General features: G+C 39.7%; 1 protein-coding gene across 1 annotated transcript; it reads left to right on the top strand.

Annotated features, from left to right (window-relative positions):
• Positions 1-36: 36 nt before the first annotated feature.
• zgc:73226 (uncharacterized protein LOC402792 homolog) lies at positions 37-7,510 on the top strand. Its single transcript, XM_067574722.1, has 6 exons — positions 37-269; positions 3,402-3,552; positions 3,811-3,892; positions 4,488-4,561; positions 5,413-5,559; positions 6,751-7,510. The coding sequence occupies exons 1-6, from the start codon at positions 227-229 to the stop codon at positions 6,797-6,799; spliced, it is 546 nt and encodes a 181-aa protein (XP_067430823.1). The 5' UTR covers positions 37-226; the 3' UTR covers positions 6,800-7,510.
• The last annotated feature ends 8,603 nt before the right edge of the window (positions 7,511-16,113 follow it).

Below are 16,113 nucleotides of genomic sequence, written 5' to 3'. Positions count from 1 at the left end.
GGGAGGGAGGGGGGGAGGAGAGGGGAGGAGGTGATGCGAGGAGAGAGGGGAGGGGAGGCGGATTAGCGCAGCGTCGGTGCCCGATGTCCTTATTTAGACTACAACAAACACAAGAGTGATTGAGAGAAAAACGTACAGGGCTGAGACTCATTTCCACCTGCTTGTCCTCCTCGGTCAGTGTCAGCATCTCTCCGAGCTCCAGCCCCAGCCCCCCCGGCGTCCAAGCATGTCTCTGTCCGGCTCGCAGACACCAGAGGACGGACTCTACGGTGAGTGACGGTTGTACAGGGACCAGGCCGTTGTTGTGCTACTCTATCTCATGACATTTATTTATTTATGTGCCTTTCCAGCAATGACGTAGATGATCTTTGCTCACGTGTAGCTATTAGACAGCTAACGTAAATCATGATTAAAGCTGTGCGTGCATAGATTGACTTATATCCTAGTTTTGTAAGCTTATGCAAACATCCCATCACCTATGTAAACAATGAAAGCAATGACCCCATTCATTCGCTGAGTGTGTTTCCAGGGCTGATGTGCAGATATCCACAGCTGCTCATCTGTAGAGCATCTGTGGAGACATGATACTAACAGCATTGTCAGACTTAAAACAGGTGTGAGAGGACGCCACGGATAGAAACAAGCACTGCCAGTTTAATGGATTCCCTGACTCACCTGTTTGTATCACTGTAAGCCAATTAAGCTGTGGAGATTTCCTGACGCTTATAGCTCCAGTATGATGTATGCACATTGCTTGGCACATAGGATGCTGGGTAAAACATGTGGGGACAGTGTTATGGGGAGCTGGACACAAAAAGGAAATCTGTTGTGCAGCAGTTCATGGAGACATTTGGCATCCAGCTCTTGTCTACATTACATAAAGCTGATTTGGCAGTGTGGCATTGATGAACGTGTACAGGATTGCAGCATAGAAACTGATTTAGTGCTGCAGAATGGCGACGGATAGATAAGTCAGGCAGTTGTTATGTCATAACTCCCCTCTGTAGAAAAATAACTAGGGCAATGGCACAGTTTCCCCACTCTGCCCTCCCTCCCTCCCTCCCTCCAGCACTGTGCCCACTCATGTCTCTACCCCCTGCTGCTGTTTGTGTGATTACACAGTGTCATAAACCTGCGTAAAAGTGAAGATTAAAGAGGTCAGATGAGAGGGAAGGATACTATAGTGAGCAGATGAGGTGGTGATATTTTGTAAATGCTGCCTGTGTCAGAGACAACATGACAAGAGAGGCAGAAACAAGGGGAGGAGTGAGAGGGTGAATGGCTAATCTCTAACAGAAATAAGATCTTACGTAAGCGAGCATGCTGTCAGCCTGAGTTAGCCCTGCCCTACTGTTTGGCTGTGGGTGTGTGCACGCCATGCACGCCATGCACGCCATGCACACCATGCACACCATACACGGCAATGTGCATGTGTTTATGTGTGTGCATGTGTAAATATCTTCCTGCTTATGTACCCATTGAACCTGTGTGTCCATTCATTTATCTGCTGTGTCTGTTTTCTGAACTCATGATAGCTCTCATTCTTTGTTCTTTCTCCACCTTCATGTTTGTTAAGGTGGTGGACAAAATATAATGCACTCCAGTACACCACCACCACCCACTACAACCTCAATAATAAACATAAAGGAGAATTATCACCTTTAGAGTAGAGTTTATGGCAGATCTGTTGTATTGGATTGCATGAGATTGCACAGGTGTACCTAATGAAGTGCTCAGTCAGTGTTTATAAGCTTGTTGTTCAACCTGCATTCAACATCGCCCACGTCATCTAATGTCATGTCAGGACCTTTGTGATGCAGCTTTTAAGTCACCATACGTCAGCACACAACAACAACACACTTGTGCACTCCACACCAAAGCAATAACATTTTTGAAAGAAAAAAGTCTACCTTTCTCACACATCTGTCTCTTTTAGGGCTCTGTGATATGGTTGAAACCAGGATCACAATATTAAAATCTTTCTGGCAAAAACAATCAGGTATTGAGAGAAGTGAGGTTGCTTACATGCATCATTCTGAGGCTCAGAATGGGAATAGGATGAGAGACTTGGGGACAATAAAAACTACAGTTAATCAGTAATTTCTAGAAAAAACAAAGAAATAATTGAAATGAATTGGTATGATTTAAAAAAAAAAACACCAATAATTTGTACTAAAAGTCAAAAAACACTCGATTAATTGAATGAATCTAATGAATAAACTGAAGAGGTGAGCAGTGAATTGCATGATTCAGAGAAAATTTCATGCATTTTCAGCCATTAATAAATATATTTATCTAGTATATTTATTGTATTATGAAGAATGGGGAAAGACACCCAGCCCAACACCAACAAATGCCAGCTCATGTTCATGTGTTGTCTACATGCATTAAGGGTTGTTATTTGTAAATGTCCGTACTTCTTATGTTTTGGAATTCTGCACAGCAACACATTTTAACTTTATTTCATTTTTTATTTGTTTGTTTCTAAGGATCTGTTTCTAAGAAAGACTCAGAAAAAACATTTTGGTAATCTAATGAGGAGACTCATGAGAAGAACCATTCGTAAGTTTGGAGCAAAATATAAAACAGATTTCCTGGTATTTAAAAAGATTTTGGTTTGAGGCAAATGGTTTATCTCTCTACCATCGCTATATTTTTATATGTGGTCTGATTTTTATTGATCTGTAAAAAAAGGAAAAACAGACCAAATACAAATACCATGATTTCTGAAAAAACTAAAACATTACAACATGTATCCATTAAATCAGTTAGTTCTCAAATAATGCTACTAGCTTATGTGATTAGTGAAGACTAAACTATCATTTAGTCATAAACCTCTCATTAAAATGTAGAAATCGTGACATAATTAAAAAGAAATGTTTATTTTGTTTTGTTTGAAACAAAAGCAAAGCCTAATCAAAGTAAGCTATTTAAATTAACTTGGCCTTTTAAAACTATGTTTTTTTACTCAGTGTAAGAGAGAAATCCATCAATAATACATGCAAATGTAAATTATAAAATCTGTAGATACCTAATGTCATAATTACTCCCCAGGGCATCAAAAATAAGTTAAAAGGGCATTCTTGTATAAGAACTGCAACACATTACTTCAGATCATACTGAATATAGTGAAATCACATTCAAGAACCTTGTATCTTCTCAGTAAATATCCTCACAATATGATTCAACTGAAAGGGAGTAATACTGAAAAACTGCCCAGTCAAATAAAGTGACTTTCGTCATGGCAATATAAATAGTCAATATGTTTCCTTTCTCCATCAGGACTCCTCTCTGGCTCACTACAGGATAGTATATTTATGAAGCCGTACCGTTGTCTTGCCTTCTTGCTTCCTGCCTGGTCATCATTACAAACTCTGCTGCTTGTATTGTTTCCTCATCAGGCTCCTGGGTCGAGCTGGAGGAGCTGATCGCAGCCGTGAGCCGCAGGGAGAGTCTGTCAGGACCGCAGGACAGCATCTCCTCCGCCCTGCAGGGGGAGCTGGAGAGAATCCTTCTGGAGGCACAGCTCGAGTGTGAGAGGAGTAAAGACAGGTAATGATGCAATTTGTTTGTGTGTATTCTTCATTTGGTTCAGGGGTCTTGAGGTTTGAGCTACACAGAGAGGTGTAAAAAAAAAATAAATTATTCGCACGGTAATGAGTTTCGTTCTGTGCTCGGTTGAACTTTGGTTGTTTTTCACATATGTTTACTTTCTCTGCTTTGTTGTTTGTGTCTGAATTGTAGTGTTGTGCAGGCTGTCCATATCGTGAGACTGAAGGCACATTTTAATTGTCTGCTTGTCATCCACAGTCCCCCACAGGTGGTGACTCCAAGGTCCACTGGTTCCCCAAGACCCTCTAGTGAGCAGGACAGTGATTGTGTCACCATACAGGTACACCTTCACTACATATGAAGTTTATGTCCATCAGATTATTTACGCTCTTACTTGAATATATACAAAACAGATACATGTGAAAATATCAGTTCAGGCATTTAATTTCATTGTTAAATGACCTATGTACTGCAGTACATTTTACATTGTTGCTGATCATTAACCAAAGCACACAGTGATTATTATACTGATGTTTCACTTTTCAGCCAGTCACTCATTTCCATTTATTTCAGTACAGTTTAAAAATCAACAGGCAGAGACATGAGACTTGCTTGAGATAGGTTGAACATTTTTTGCAGTTATAATATGTATATTTGAGTTGAATTAGCTTACGCTGGTACAGTGGGGACAATTTGCCCTCCCTGACATCCAAGAGAAAGTCAAAGTTGTTTTCTCTTTTTAGGCAGTTTCTTCTTCTTACTAAACGCTGTTCTGTTTGAGATTTCCTCTAAATATTTACATGACTCAAGATGTTTGTGAATATCTGGTTAACACTTCACTGTCTCTGTCCTGATTTTCTCTTGTTTGTCTACTTTTCTTTCTTTATTTTCTTACTGTGACACATCATCTAATCTCTTCCTCATGCTGTGAACAGGAGGAAAGTGATCGGCGAGGAGACACTGACTGGGTGTGGGATTGGTCCAGTAGACCTGAAAATATGCCACCAAAGTAAGACCAGCTCCTTTGAAAGCTCCTTTTTACTATGTACAGTATGTAGGCCTATATATATTACATCCATAGCTTTTTTGAGTACTTGGAAGTACATACTTTCAAACATATAGATAGGTATATGGGTATAGATATTTAACAGTTACATTACATGAAATAGTCAAAGATTGATGCCACCTGCATGTTTGTCTTTTAAATATGAAGCTGGAGCCAGGTGGTGATTAGCTTAGCTTAGCATAACAGACTGAAAGCAGGGAGAAACAGCTAGCTAGCTCTGCACAAAGTCCAAAAATCCACCAACCGGCACCTGTAAATTATCAAGTATTATCTTGTGTCTTTAATCTCTACACAAACAGAAATGTAAAAACAACACATTGTGTGACGTCACTATTTCTTGGTTAACAACAGCCAGATGCAGTCAGTTCCTGTGTTCTTCCTGTAAGCTTGCTAAAAAAAAAATTTAAAAAAAAACAGCACAGTCTTATTGCTGTTTGTGAAAAAATCTAAAAAATGTACATATTTAACTAAAAAAAACATACAGCAGATATCAATGTGTCAATAATGTAAAACAACAATGATAACAAATGTAAAAAAAAAATATGGATTATACCTTTGAGTGTTGAGAAATATGTGAATAACCTGCAATAATCTGCAGTACTTTTTTAAGCCTTTTTAATCTTCTGCAATATAATAAGTCTACATGACAGGTATTTGGTCTTCATGGTCTCCAACTACCTTTCTTGCATTCTCAGTCTTCTCCCTTGTGTTCTCATTATCTCTGTTTATTCCCCCCCCCCCCTTTCTATCTTCCCTCTCCCTGCGTCTCTCATCTCTCTCTTCTCTCTCTGCAGAGAGTTTGTGTTTCAGCACCCGAAGCAGCAGGGCTCCCTCAGCGTTAGGAAGACAGAGGTGATGAAGAGAGGCATCTTCTCCTCCGATGTTCTCCTCATCCTTGTTCCCTCACTGCTGGCTTCACACCTGCTCACACTTGGAGTCGGGTGAGACACTTACTTATACACTCACACGTACTAACACATGCATAGACTCACCTTTTGCAATTTTATATGAAGTAGCCCCATGGCCTTAGTTACTGTTGCTATATGCCTGTCAAGATTTCAGCTCTCAGACAACACATACGCAGTTAACAATGATAACGGTGCCAGAGTTACCACTTGAAATTCTTGGTAATCTTTAAATAATGCGTCTTCGATTTCAGACAGAAGTAAACAAAAGCAGACGGTCATTTCTTTCATCTGAAATAACAACTGCCAGATTATAGTATTAAGTGTAAAGCTAACCTTTAATCAAGCTAATTAAACATTAGCTCCCTGAGTTGGTTTAAAACCATCTGTGGCTGACTTTTTAATGTTTCCAGCTGACTTATTTTAAAAAAGAAAATTCTATAAATGGGGTTTTAAATATGCACATTTTCCACATACATGATATCTCTCTGCCAGTTCCAGGCAAAAGTCAGTGGCCTCACCAGTTGATGACCCATATAAGACATGTAAATAAAGGAATAGCATCAATCTTGTATTGCAGTGTAGAAATACTTATAAGGAAAAATGTAAGATCACTGTTATTTTGTTCTAACATAACCCTATTTCGCTGCTTAGCTTACATATTTCGAACAAGTATGTTTTTACTTTTAACTGATATTTTTCATAAACATAACTCTATTTTGGGTCACGACAGCTGGGTTTGTATAAACTTCTCCAAATCCATTATAGAGCAGGCCAGACCTGCTAACATTAGCCTAAACTCTGGTAGCTTCAAGGGCCAACTTCCACACAGTAAGAAAATACTACACAGTGGATTTTGCTAGTCGAGAAGGTTTTTTTAACATAACCTGTAACCCCACAAACTTATGAAGTTAGTTATTGACGTGCTCCTTGGCCTTGGAAGTAACAACCAGTTACTACTGCATGCTTGCAACTTACGTTAGAGTAAATAAACATGTTTAATCCATTTCTTACACTTTTGCACTTTTGTTTTTGCTTTTGGAAAGGCCACCCTCCCTCTTTATATACAGAGTATCACTCTTGCACTGCTTCAACATTTTGAGAAATCCAAAGCTTGACAGACCTGCTGTGCCTAGTTTAAGATGTTTAGATTTGATTGTGATTATGATGACAAACATCATTTTGTAAATAGTCAATTAACAATTTGTTTCTCTTTTCTCTTTTTAGGATCTACATAGGAAAGCGATTAGCTGCCTCCACAACCAGCACGCTGTGACGTTGGTTTTATAGTCCATTGCCCCCATTCGCTAACAGTCTGGCCAGTAAGGTCACACCCTCTCTAAATTGCCTCCTTCCTTCTTCGTCATGGGGCAACCATAGCACCCTGCCTGTCTGTAGGCTATCTGTCTCTCTGTTCATCTGTACGTCTGTCTACCCAGCAGCACTTTGCCAGTCTGTCCTTCTGTCAGCCTCTCTATCAGTCTGTGCATGTCGTAGGGCCCGGGGGAGCGGATGGATGCCGACCGATGAGTCAGGCTGAGGTCACTTTTACTCTCCCAGAGAGTAACACTGATCTCAACCAGCTAAAGCATAATCAGGGAGATTGCCCAAGAGAAAGGAGAGAAAGAGTGTTTTACCTGGCTAGAACAATACATTCCTTTGATAGGAGGAGATGAAAACAGTTAGTTGGGAACAGTGTGCTCAGATGAAATGAGAAAGATAATATGTGGTAGCCTTTCGCCCCAAACTTTTAAAAAGCAAAATGTCTGTCATTTGTCAAAAGTAACAATCCTCTGTGAGACTGAGCTGCTGAAAGTGGTTCGTGGGGTATTTCTGTTCTGACGGTGTATCTAAAGTAGAAAGTTTTAGTTGGCTGAGTGAATGTAGGAGTGGCTCTGGTTGTGCTTGTCCCATAAACCAATTAAATATTTGACCTCCGACAGAGACAATCATGATCCCATTAAACTTCACTCCTCAAAAACCTTAATGTGCCTCTTGGGTCTTTTATTCTTTCTCTTCCACACTCATTCTGCCAGTGTTTGTTGGACACATGTTCGTCTCATTTTTGGAAATGCAGAGAAAGTGAAGTATTTTCAGCCACCAAAGCACAAAGATTTGCTGAAGTAGGCTGTAATTTATACTGTTTCGATATATATTTATAGTTTCGGGCTACTTTACAATGGAGATTATTTATAGGCAATCATTGAATACTACAAGGGAAGACTTTTACAACCTACTGTGTTGTTAACAACCTGCAAATGAACCATCTGTTTGAAATTTATTTGTCTTTCCATAAGAGGTGAATCACTCCTAATCACTTTGTTGATTTGTCCTGATAAGCCCCCTGGTGTGTGTTTCATCATTGTTTTTTCAACTGTCTCTATCATTGATGACTCTTCCTGTTGTCTAACCGAACCCTTGCAGAAATGTTATGGCATCAAAGCAGCCTGTCTCTTTCCATCTGCCTTTTTCATTCCTTACCTCACATATAAGTCTTCCTTTTGTCTTTTTTTTTAACAAGCTGCTGCTTTGACCAGTCAAGGACTTGACATTTTATTGCTTTCCCATAAACCAGGGACCCGTTTCCTCTTAACATCTCATGAATAGCTGGCCTGGATTTTGAATGGAGGGCCTGAGTAGCACACTGAGGTTTTGCTGTGCTGCTTTGAACGTAAACGTGCCCATTTGTTGTCCGGCCTGACCGAGCCCAATGAGTTTATCAGCCATTAGCGGAGTGTTTGATGTGAGGGGTCCTGTTGAGCTTGTTAAGCTACCTCTAGACACACCAAGCTGACGATGCAACAACAAGCCTGCCTTGGCAGAGTACAAGCACCTGGTTTCCATTCACAGACATCCACACGTAACACACCCACACGCACACATGAAAACTATGCCTAGTTACTAGTACGTGTTTTGGCATCAATTTTACACAACAAGGAACAAACAGAAGCACTTTGTTGGTAGATGAAATGATTACATGTGCTTCAGAAATGCCCATTCATCATCCTTGACTGTCGTTAACTCTTTCATGGTGTGCGATTAAAGTTTGAGTGAAATAGCTAAATTACTGTTTATTATATGTAAATTCTGTCTTATTTATTTATTATTATTCACCAGTTTGGTCCAGACTCACATATCGGATAGATTGCCATGAAATTTTCATGGTCCTTGGAGGATAAAGCCTACTTACTTTGGTGATTCCCTGATCTTTTATCCAGCAAAAAAACATATTATTCAATATCAATTGTCACAAAATTTGGTAAAGACATTCATAATTCCGAGGTATTGTATCCCACTGAGTTTGGTGAACCGCTGACTTTTCCGTAAGCACCACAATGTGGTTGTGGTATGAGTGAAATGTCTCAACAAATGTTGGATGGATTGTTGGGGAATTTGTCACAGGCGTTCATATTTCTCACAGGATGACTTGCAATCACCATCATCAGGTCTAAATATTAAATTTAATACTTAAGGGCCACATACCTGACATAATGACATTCCCAACAGCTTCAGCTGTATTTTGTTTTTTGTGCTATAGTCAAGTCAATTTTTATTTATATAGCTTAATATCACAAATGACAAATTCGCCTCAGGGGGCTTTACAATCTATACGGCATACAACATCCTCTATCCATAGACCCCGGATTCAAATAAGGAAACCCCCCCCCCCCAAAAAAAAACCTGGTAGACATTACCTGCTAAACATCAGCATGTTAGCATTGTTTTTGTGAACATGATAGCATGCTCATGTTAGCATCTAGCTCAATGCAAAGCTGTGCCTAAGTACAGCTTCACAGAGCTGCTAGCATGGCAGTAGACTCTTGTAGTCCTTTTTTCCTATCTGTAATAAAAACATTATACTCACCAAAGTTGCTGAGATCTGGGAACACAGTAACACAGCTAAAAAGAAGTCTTACAGGGAAAGAAACACAAGCTTGATCAGATGATCAGATAGGTCTTAAACAAACCTCCATGTTAGTCAGACTTACTGTATTTGAAAGACAAAACTGACCATTACAGTTTAAAGACCAACTACTGACCAACTTTGATCTTACTCATCATTCTTGTGTACACACACAGTTTTCCTGTTATATGAGAGATAACTACAGACATGTTTAGTTCACTCACTTGTGGTTTTACCTCTAGATAAAGTAGTTTAGATTATCTGCCTGAACTGTTGGCTTGTTTACAACCTGTCTGATGGTTTCTTGCCCTGTCTGACTTTATTAAAGCGATGTCGCAGTGATCCCAGACCTCACCAATTGCTTTGTTGCGTAAATGTTATAATAAACTGGAATTATCCTTTAAGCCATGACTTTTGGCCTGTGGATTGTCCTTGATTCAACCGCCCTAACATTTATCCTCAGCTTGGGGCAAACAGGCAGTCACAGGTGGGACATACTGCTGTAAATCACCATGTACTCACACAGTTATATCCCCTGTTGCTGTGAACCTTAGTGACTTCTTCATAGCAGGGGACTGCGTTAAGATCTGTCGACCCTGTAATATCCTCTCTGAAGGGGACAATTACCACAGTGGACAGCCTTAAATGCCATATGTGATTTTCCGAGCATAAAGGCTAAATTACAGCCTTTTCAGATACATGTGGAATATGGTGATAAGCATGAGTCTGAGCATTTGGTGTTACGAAAGAAAATCCAAATTCTATCCTTATGCTTTGTCTCTTCTTACTCTTGAAGGTAGAAGAGACTGAGGCCGAGACAATGTGGAAGAAATCTGTTCATTTCCTGAACCTCACTTTAGAGATCGGACATCTGTCTCTCTGGGAAATGCATTATCTTCCTGCTCCTATACTGCTAGACAGGAAACAGAGTCCAGTTTCAAAGAGTTTGGATGTAACAAAGGAATTCTGCTGAACTGGCATGGAGTCAGTGCCTTAACATTCAAACAAGGTCACTAATTTGAGCTTCCATCTCAAGTAACTTCATTTTACCACATGTGGCCCACTTCCCCTCATGAAACACTTATAAGGAAGAGTAGGTTATAATTCCACATAACAGAATGACATACTCCCACTCAAGAGCTCAGGAACATATCATACTGCTCACCAAACCAGCACTCCTACGCAAGAGCAAACCACTTTTTAACAAATTTGCATTCCATTGGTTTAAAAGTTATACTCATGCAGATTAAACACATTCATCTCTAATATTTTATATTTGCTTCAATAAATACAGAATTAATGTTTGTAAGTGGAGATCACTGTGTCTTTTCAGATGTGATTTGACATTCAGTGCACACACTGAATCCCCTGCCGGTAAGATTTTCAAACATAGATTCTTGCATTTTTCATACTCTCTGTCATTCTCCAGAACACAGCGGCAATTTGACTTATCAACCTCATATCTGACAAGGCATGGAAGTGGAACAGAGATAGGGAAAGAGTACAAGAGTTGTTTTTTTTCCCTTCCTATCATGTACCCAAACACGTGCATGTCATCTTGTATCTGCTGTGTTAGATTACACACTGGGAAGGGGCAATAATTGCTTCCACGTGCTCTTTTACCTCTCCTCCTCCTCTTGCGTACGCCCCTCCATCTTCCTCGTTGTAGTCAATCATGCTGGGTGAGCCTGGCAAAGACGTGGTTGTGAAATGTACTGTGTCTGAACAAATGACCCAGTGTGCTCTCCCAGTTTGTATGCGCTGTTTCCCGCTGTATGACGGACTTTTCTAGCCTAGACACGCTCAGTCTCAATGTTCCAGAAATATCAAGGATTAATGAGCACCTGGAATAAGACTTAATGGAGCACAATGCAGCGCTGTTCGCGCTGTATAAACAAGCAGCTCGATATGCTCTAGATGTGTTTTGTCCTCACATCTTGAAGCAATTGTTTGAAACACTTTTTTCTATGAAGTATCCTTTATGAACTTGCTGAGCCAAGTAAAATAAGCCACTTTTTTTTTTTTTTTACATTTAAGATAAGTGTGTGTAGGTTTATAATAGATGAAAAAATAAAAAGGAAAGACAGAAAAGTCAGAAAAATGGAAAAAGGTTGAATTGGAGGTGTTGAGTGCATATTCACGTGTAAAACTCAGAGATTTGCTGAGCTGCATGACCAACATGGTGTCGAGTATCTACAGTGGTGATTTACAGCGGACTTTATCTACAGAGTGAGGTATGTAGGTTTAGGTGAGACTGACACGGAGTGAGTGAGTGTGAATACATCCAGCTGGTGTGTGTGTGTGTGTGTGTGACTGAAGGAGCAGCTGGATAGTTTGAAATGGTCTGAGAATAAACTCACAGTTTACACATGGCAAAACCATCAACCGCAACTTCTACCGGTGACTTTGCGGGGGCTTCATCAAGTACTGTTGCATAATACTGAGACATTTAGTGAGACACTGAAACCACATTGTTGTTTTAGAAACGATATGTTCCTCCATCGCAATGGGGCTATTCTGAGAATACCTTTTTGCACATATCATCAATCTCCTAGTGTAATGGCCGTGTTTTTCCAAGAAGGGTGTTCAGGTTTATGTTACAGTGTCCCTAACCAGTTTGAGTGATTTTACAGAGAGATGTGAAGGCGGGTGATACGATCAGGTAGATGGAATTTTAAAAAATATGGCAATGCTTTCATCTGCTTCCTGTAATTTTCCATGATTGGTTTCAAAGAATTTGAAAAATCCTATTTTTGATCTTTTAATATACAAAAGAATAATAGCTTATTTCATATTCAACTTAAACAAATATGTTGCATCGAGTTTAGATTGAGTACCTCAAGGCCAAAGACTGAATAAATCTACAACTGTAATAAGCGGTGCCTCATTTCTAAAAATGCTCCACATTAGCTCAGAATGAGTTTTTTGATTAATTTTGTATCTATAACATTTGATGTGTAATTTGTATTCATGCCCTCTATGCTATGTCAGGCGATTCCGGGAAACTCAACAGCTTTATCCACCATGACATACCAATTTGGCTCAAGAGTTTGCAGTCTAAATATGCTGCAGGATGTGGGTCCATTTATTAAGCCTTTGCCTTGGGTTCAGCATCACAGTCTGTCTAATACTGAAAGTTCAGGCAATTTAATACTGTAATTTTGGTTTTGGAGTGAGTCCCTTCCACTGGACAAGGGTAAGGTTTTCATAGATGTTGCAGATTTAATGAGGTGTTGGATTAGACCCCTCTGACTTGCTGACTGGCTGCTGTTGCATAACTTCATCAGGTAAGACAGTGCGGAACTTGTAAGACACTACATCCCACAGTGTAATAAGCACTCAGCGCAGGAGCAAGGAGACTTATAGTCACTTCCAGCTGTGGTTTCGCGATGTTGTGTAAGTCTGTGTCCATCCCTCAAACACGAGACTACTGATGTAAGTTGTTTCATGACAGAATTTCTTGTGAATGGGAACCTTTATGTGGTGAATGTAATTATTATAATTATGACGTACTGTAATTTCTTTGACAAAAAACAGTTTTCCCACACAGTCCACATTAGCAAGTCCTTTTCAGTTATGCCAGAAAATGACATATTGATGTGCAAAGGTATATATTTATGTGTAGCAAATAAGTTAAATGGTTGCAATAGAGAATTTGCTTTTCAAACTGTTATAATTTCTAACAAAATAGCTTCTCGCCAGGTCTGATAAAAGTAGAAATAATTACTACTGTCAAGCTGATGCAGTCCATAAGTAAGTCATGTAAACATTTCTGCACAGCTTACTCTTGAAAAATAAATCCGTTGAGCTCAATAAAGGATCCTACAATAACGTACCAGAAGAAGAATAACAAGAAACATATGACTTGATCAAAAAATGTGTTTGAGTAATGAGTTAAGGCAAGAATCCTGAACCTCTACAAGAAGGAGGATACACAAAAAAGTTAATCGTATAGAAGAATAAATTTCCTCTGGGTGGATTTGATGAGAATAAGTAAGATTAATACAATATTTGTTGGTCATGTGTGTTTCTTTTTTCCTCTCTTTTGGATGATCAAACATCTTTCCTTTGTTTTGTTATTGATCTAGCACATGCTTCTTGTTATAAACCTTTAATCATTGTTGTTTCTGACCAGTTTGTCTTGTTTTCTTTTCAGTTCAAAAGTTTTGAAAAATGGTAACTGTCAGATCTCTTCTGGGAGCACAAACAGTCCTCTATTTCAGATCAGCTGCGTATTACTCATTGGTAACACAAGACATTTCGTTGTCATTGTGGTTACAGCAATGCGATAATCTTTAGAGTCTGTTACCGGCAAACCATATGAAAACAATTAGAATCACAAGTGTGAATATCAGAGTCAGAGGATTTTGTCATATCATGAATCATCGTATCATGAATAAAAATAGTCAGGATATGGTGTCAGACACATTTGGGGTTTGGTTATATCTCCAAACCAGCTGCAGCGTTCGCTGCCTGACCTCATCAACCACACCATGATGTGACTCAGCCCCGGTTCTCCAGCAGACTGATGTGGTCTGGTCTGTTGGGCTCCTGGTAGCCGCAGCTGGAGACCATGCATGGAGGTCTGTGGGGCTTTCTCTGATCCAAGACCCAAACGCCTGTGAAGGATCATTCTGAAAACCAATCAGAGGGCAGATAAAACTCCGGGTGTCCTGTCACTGAGTCCATATCAGTACACACCAAAAGACCAGAGCAGCAGTATACAGACTAACCACAAGGAACACCTGTGGGAGATGTATGGAAACTATGACTCATTTGCTGCCGTTTGTTGCTATAGATACTAGTGTTTATCCTTTTAAGTGTGATCTTGCAACCACTGAGAATCTTAGTAACGGATTCCAACATCATTAATACTGATTCAGTACATTTATGTGCTCAATGGTTGTTACTCATCCATGGAATAAGATGCAAAAGGCAACGAAAGAGGGAAAAACAAATATCATTAAGACCTGAGCCTCTTCATCCCTGCCAAATGTGGCAAGTCGCTTAGTGCCAGACATTCTGACGACCTGGAGGCCGTGTGAGCCAGCCTGTCTGAAGCTCTGCTGGCCGGTTAACACGGCTTGTTAAGACGTGGGCTCCAGAGCACTCATTTCCTGATTTTGCCTGGGGATGGAGGGGGGGGGAGCAAGGGCACATGGGAAAAGGTGTCACATCTGATTCCTGGAAGGAAAGTGAAAGAATCTCCCTGTGTTTCTTACAGAGTGTGAAACTATTAAAAACAATATAGCAAAAGTCTTAAAGGATATGGCTGGTAATTTTCTATATTTTTTTTATTGTCAACAAATCTCATGTGCAGAGACAAACCAACAATGAACTCATCTACTTACAAGTATTCTGTGTGTACCCAAAGCCTGTGCTGTAGACCTCTGTTGTTGTCCAAAACCTATTAAGAACACGTCAATGAGCCACATTGTTGCACTGGGTCTCACGTTCCTTCATCATGAAGATTATGGCCACAGTATTTTGTTTAAAAACAGCTCCAAAAATGAATAACAGCAGTCTCCGGAGAGTAGTTCCATGTAAGGGAAGGTTACTTCTGAACTGTAATAGGTTACAGATTACTAGTTTGATTACACTTTTCTAAAAAACGTTTTAAACTGTGACTGCAGTTACATTAACTTACCTGTAGATGTCCTCAGGTTTGACATTGAGCATTTTGATGTTGCCAGCATTTTTACCACAGTTAACAAATTTTACACTGAACAGTAATGTTCGAGCCCTTTTCTGATTTCAGATGGAAAATATTGTTGAATTTCCAGCACTAAAGACATTCTTGTTTGACAACATGGCAACCCACCTTGACACGGTCGGCTGGTCGCAGGCATGGCAAACTCAGGTTGCTTAGAGCTGTGTATTGATTTGATTGGCAGATGAGAGGCGGTGCAAATTTAAACAAGAGAACCAATCAGAAACACCACTCAAAATTTGAGAGCACACTGCCAAATGAATGGAGCCTGTCTAGACACAGAGACAGCTACTTGAAAGTCATCCCACCCTTGATGGTGTTGCACTCAAATTTGTTCCAACGGCTTTGCTGACCTATGTTGTCCAGAAATATGCCAAAAAAAAGACATTCCTGCATGGTGAAAAGATGCGAAGCAACAGAATGATGAGCTTTTTGAAGCTTTTTACTGAAAAGAATATATTCGGATGTAACCCTTTTGTTATCACCAACATTTTGATTAGTAAGTTTCTCAGTAACTGTAACAGATTACAATTACAATCATTTTGTATTTTAATTACATAACTCCGTTACATGTAATTAGTTACTCCCCAACACTGGATGCCACTGCACATGTGCAGGAACACGGGTCCATATACAGTGCCTTGCTACATATCATAACCTCTTGATTTTGTACATTGCAAATAACTTTAGTGTAAAATCAAGAGGTTGTATTATGTAGCACAACAAGCTAGCGAAGCACATTTGCATCTGCTGTACAAGGAACTACTCTCCAGAGACTGAAAACGAGATCACTGGTAGTGTTTGGAGGCATTTCAAGTGCCCACACTCTTCGGGGTGAAGTAACATATCATCCAAAGCTACAGTGACATGTTTTTAATAGTTTTTGGGCAACAACAGAGATCTACAGCACAGCGGAATAAGACATGTCAGGCTCTGGATACAAACACAATACTATTAAGTAGATCAATTCATTGTT

This window comes from Thunnus thynnus, chromosome 19 (genome assembly GCF_963924715.1).
Source record: "Thunnus thynnus chromosome 19, fThuThy2.1, whole genome shotgun sequence".
Taxonomy (NCBI): domain Eukaryota; kingdom Metazoa; phylum Chordata; class Actinopteri; order Scombriformes; family Scombridae; genus Thunnus; species Thunnus thynnus.
The sequence above is the reverse complement of the archived record's forward strand: the minus strand, read 5'-3'. Positions and strand labels throughout refer to the sequence as shown.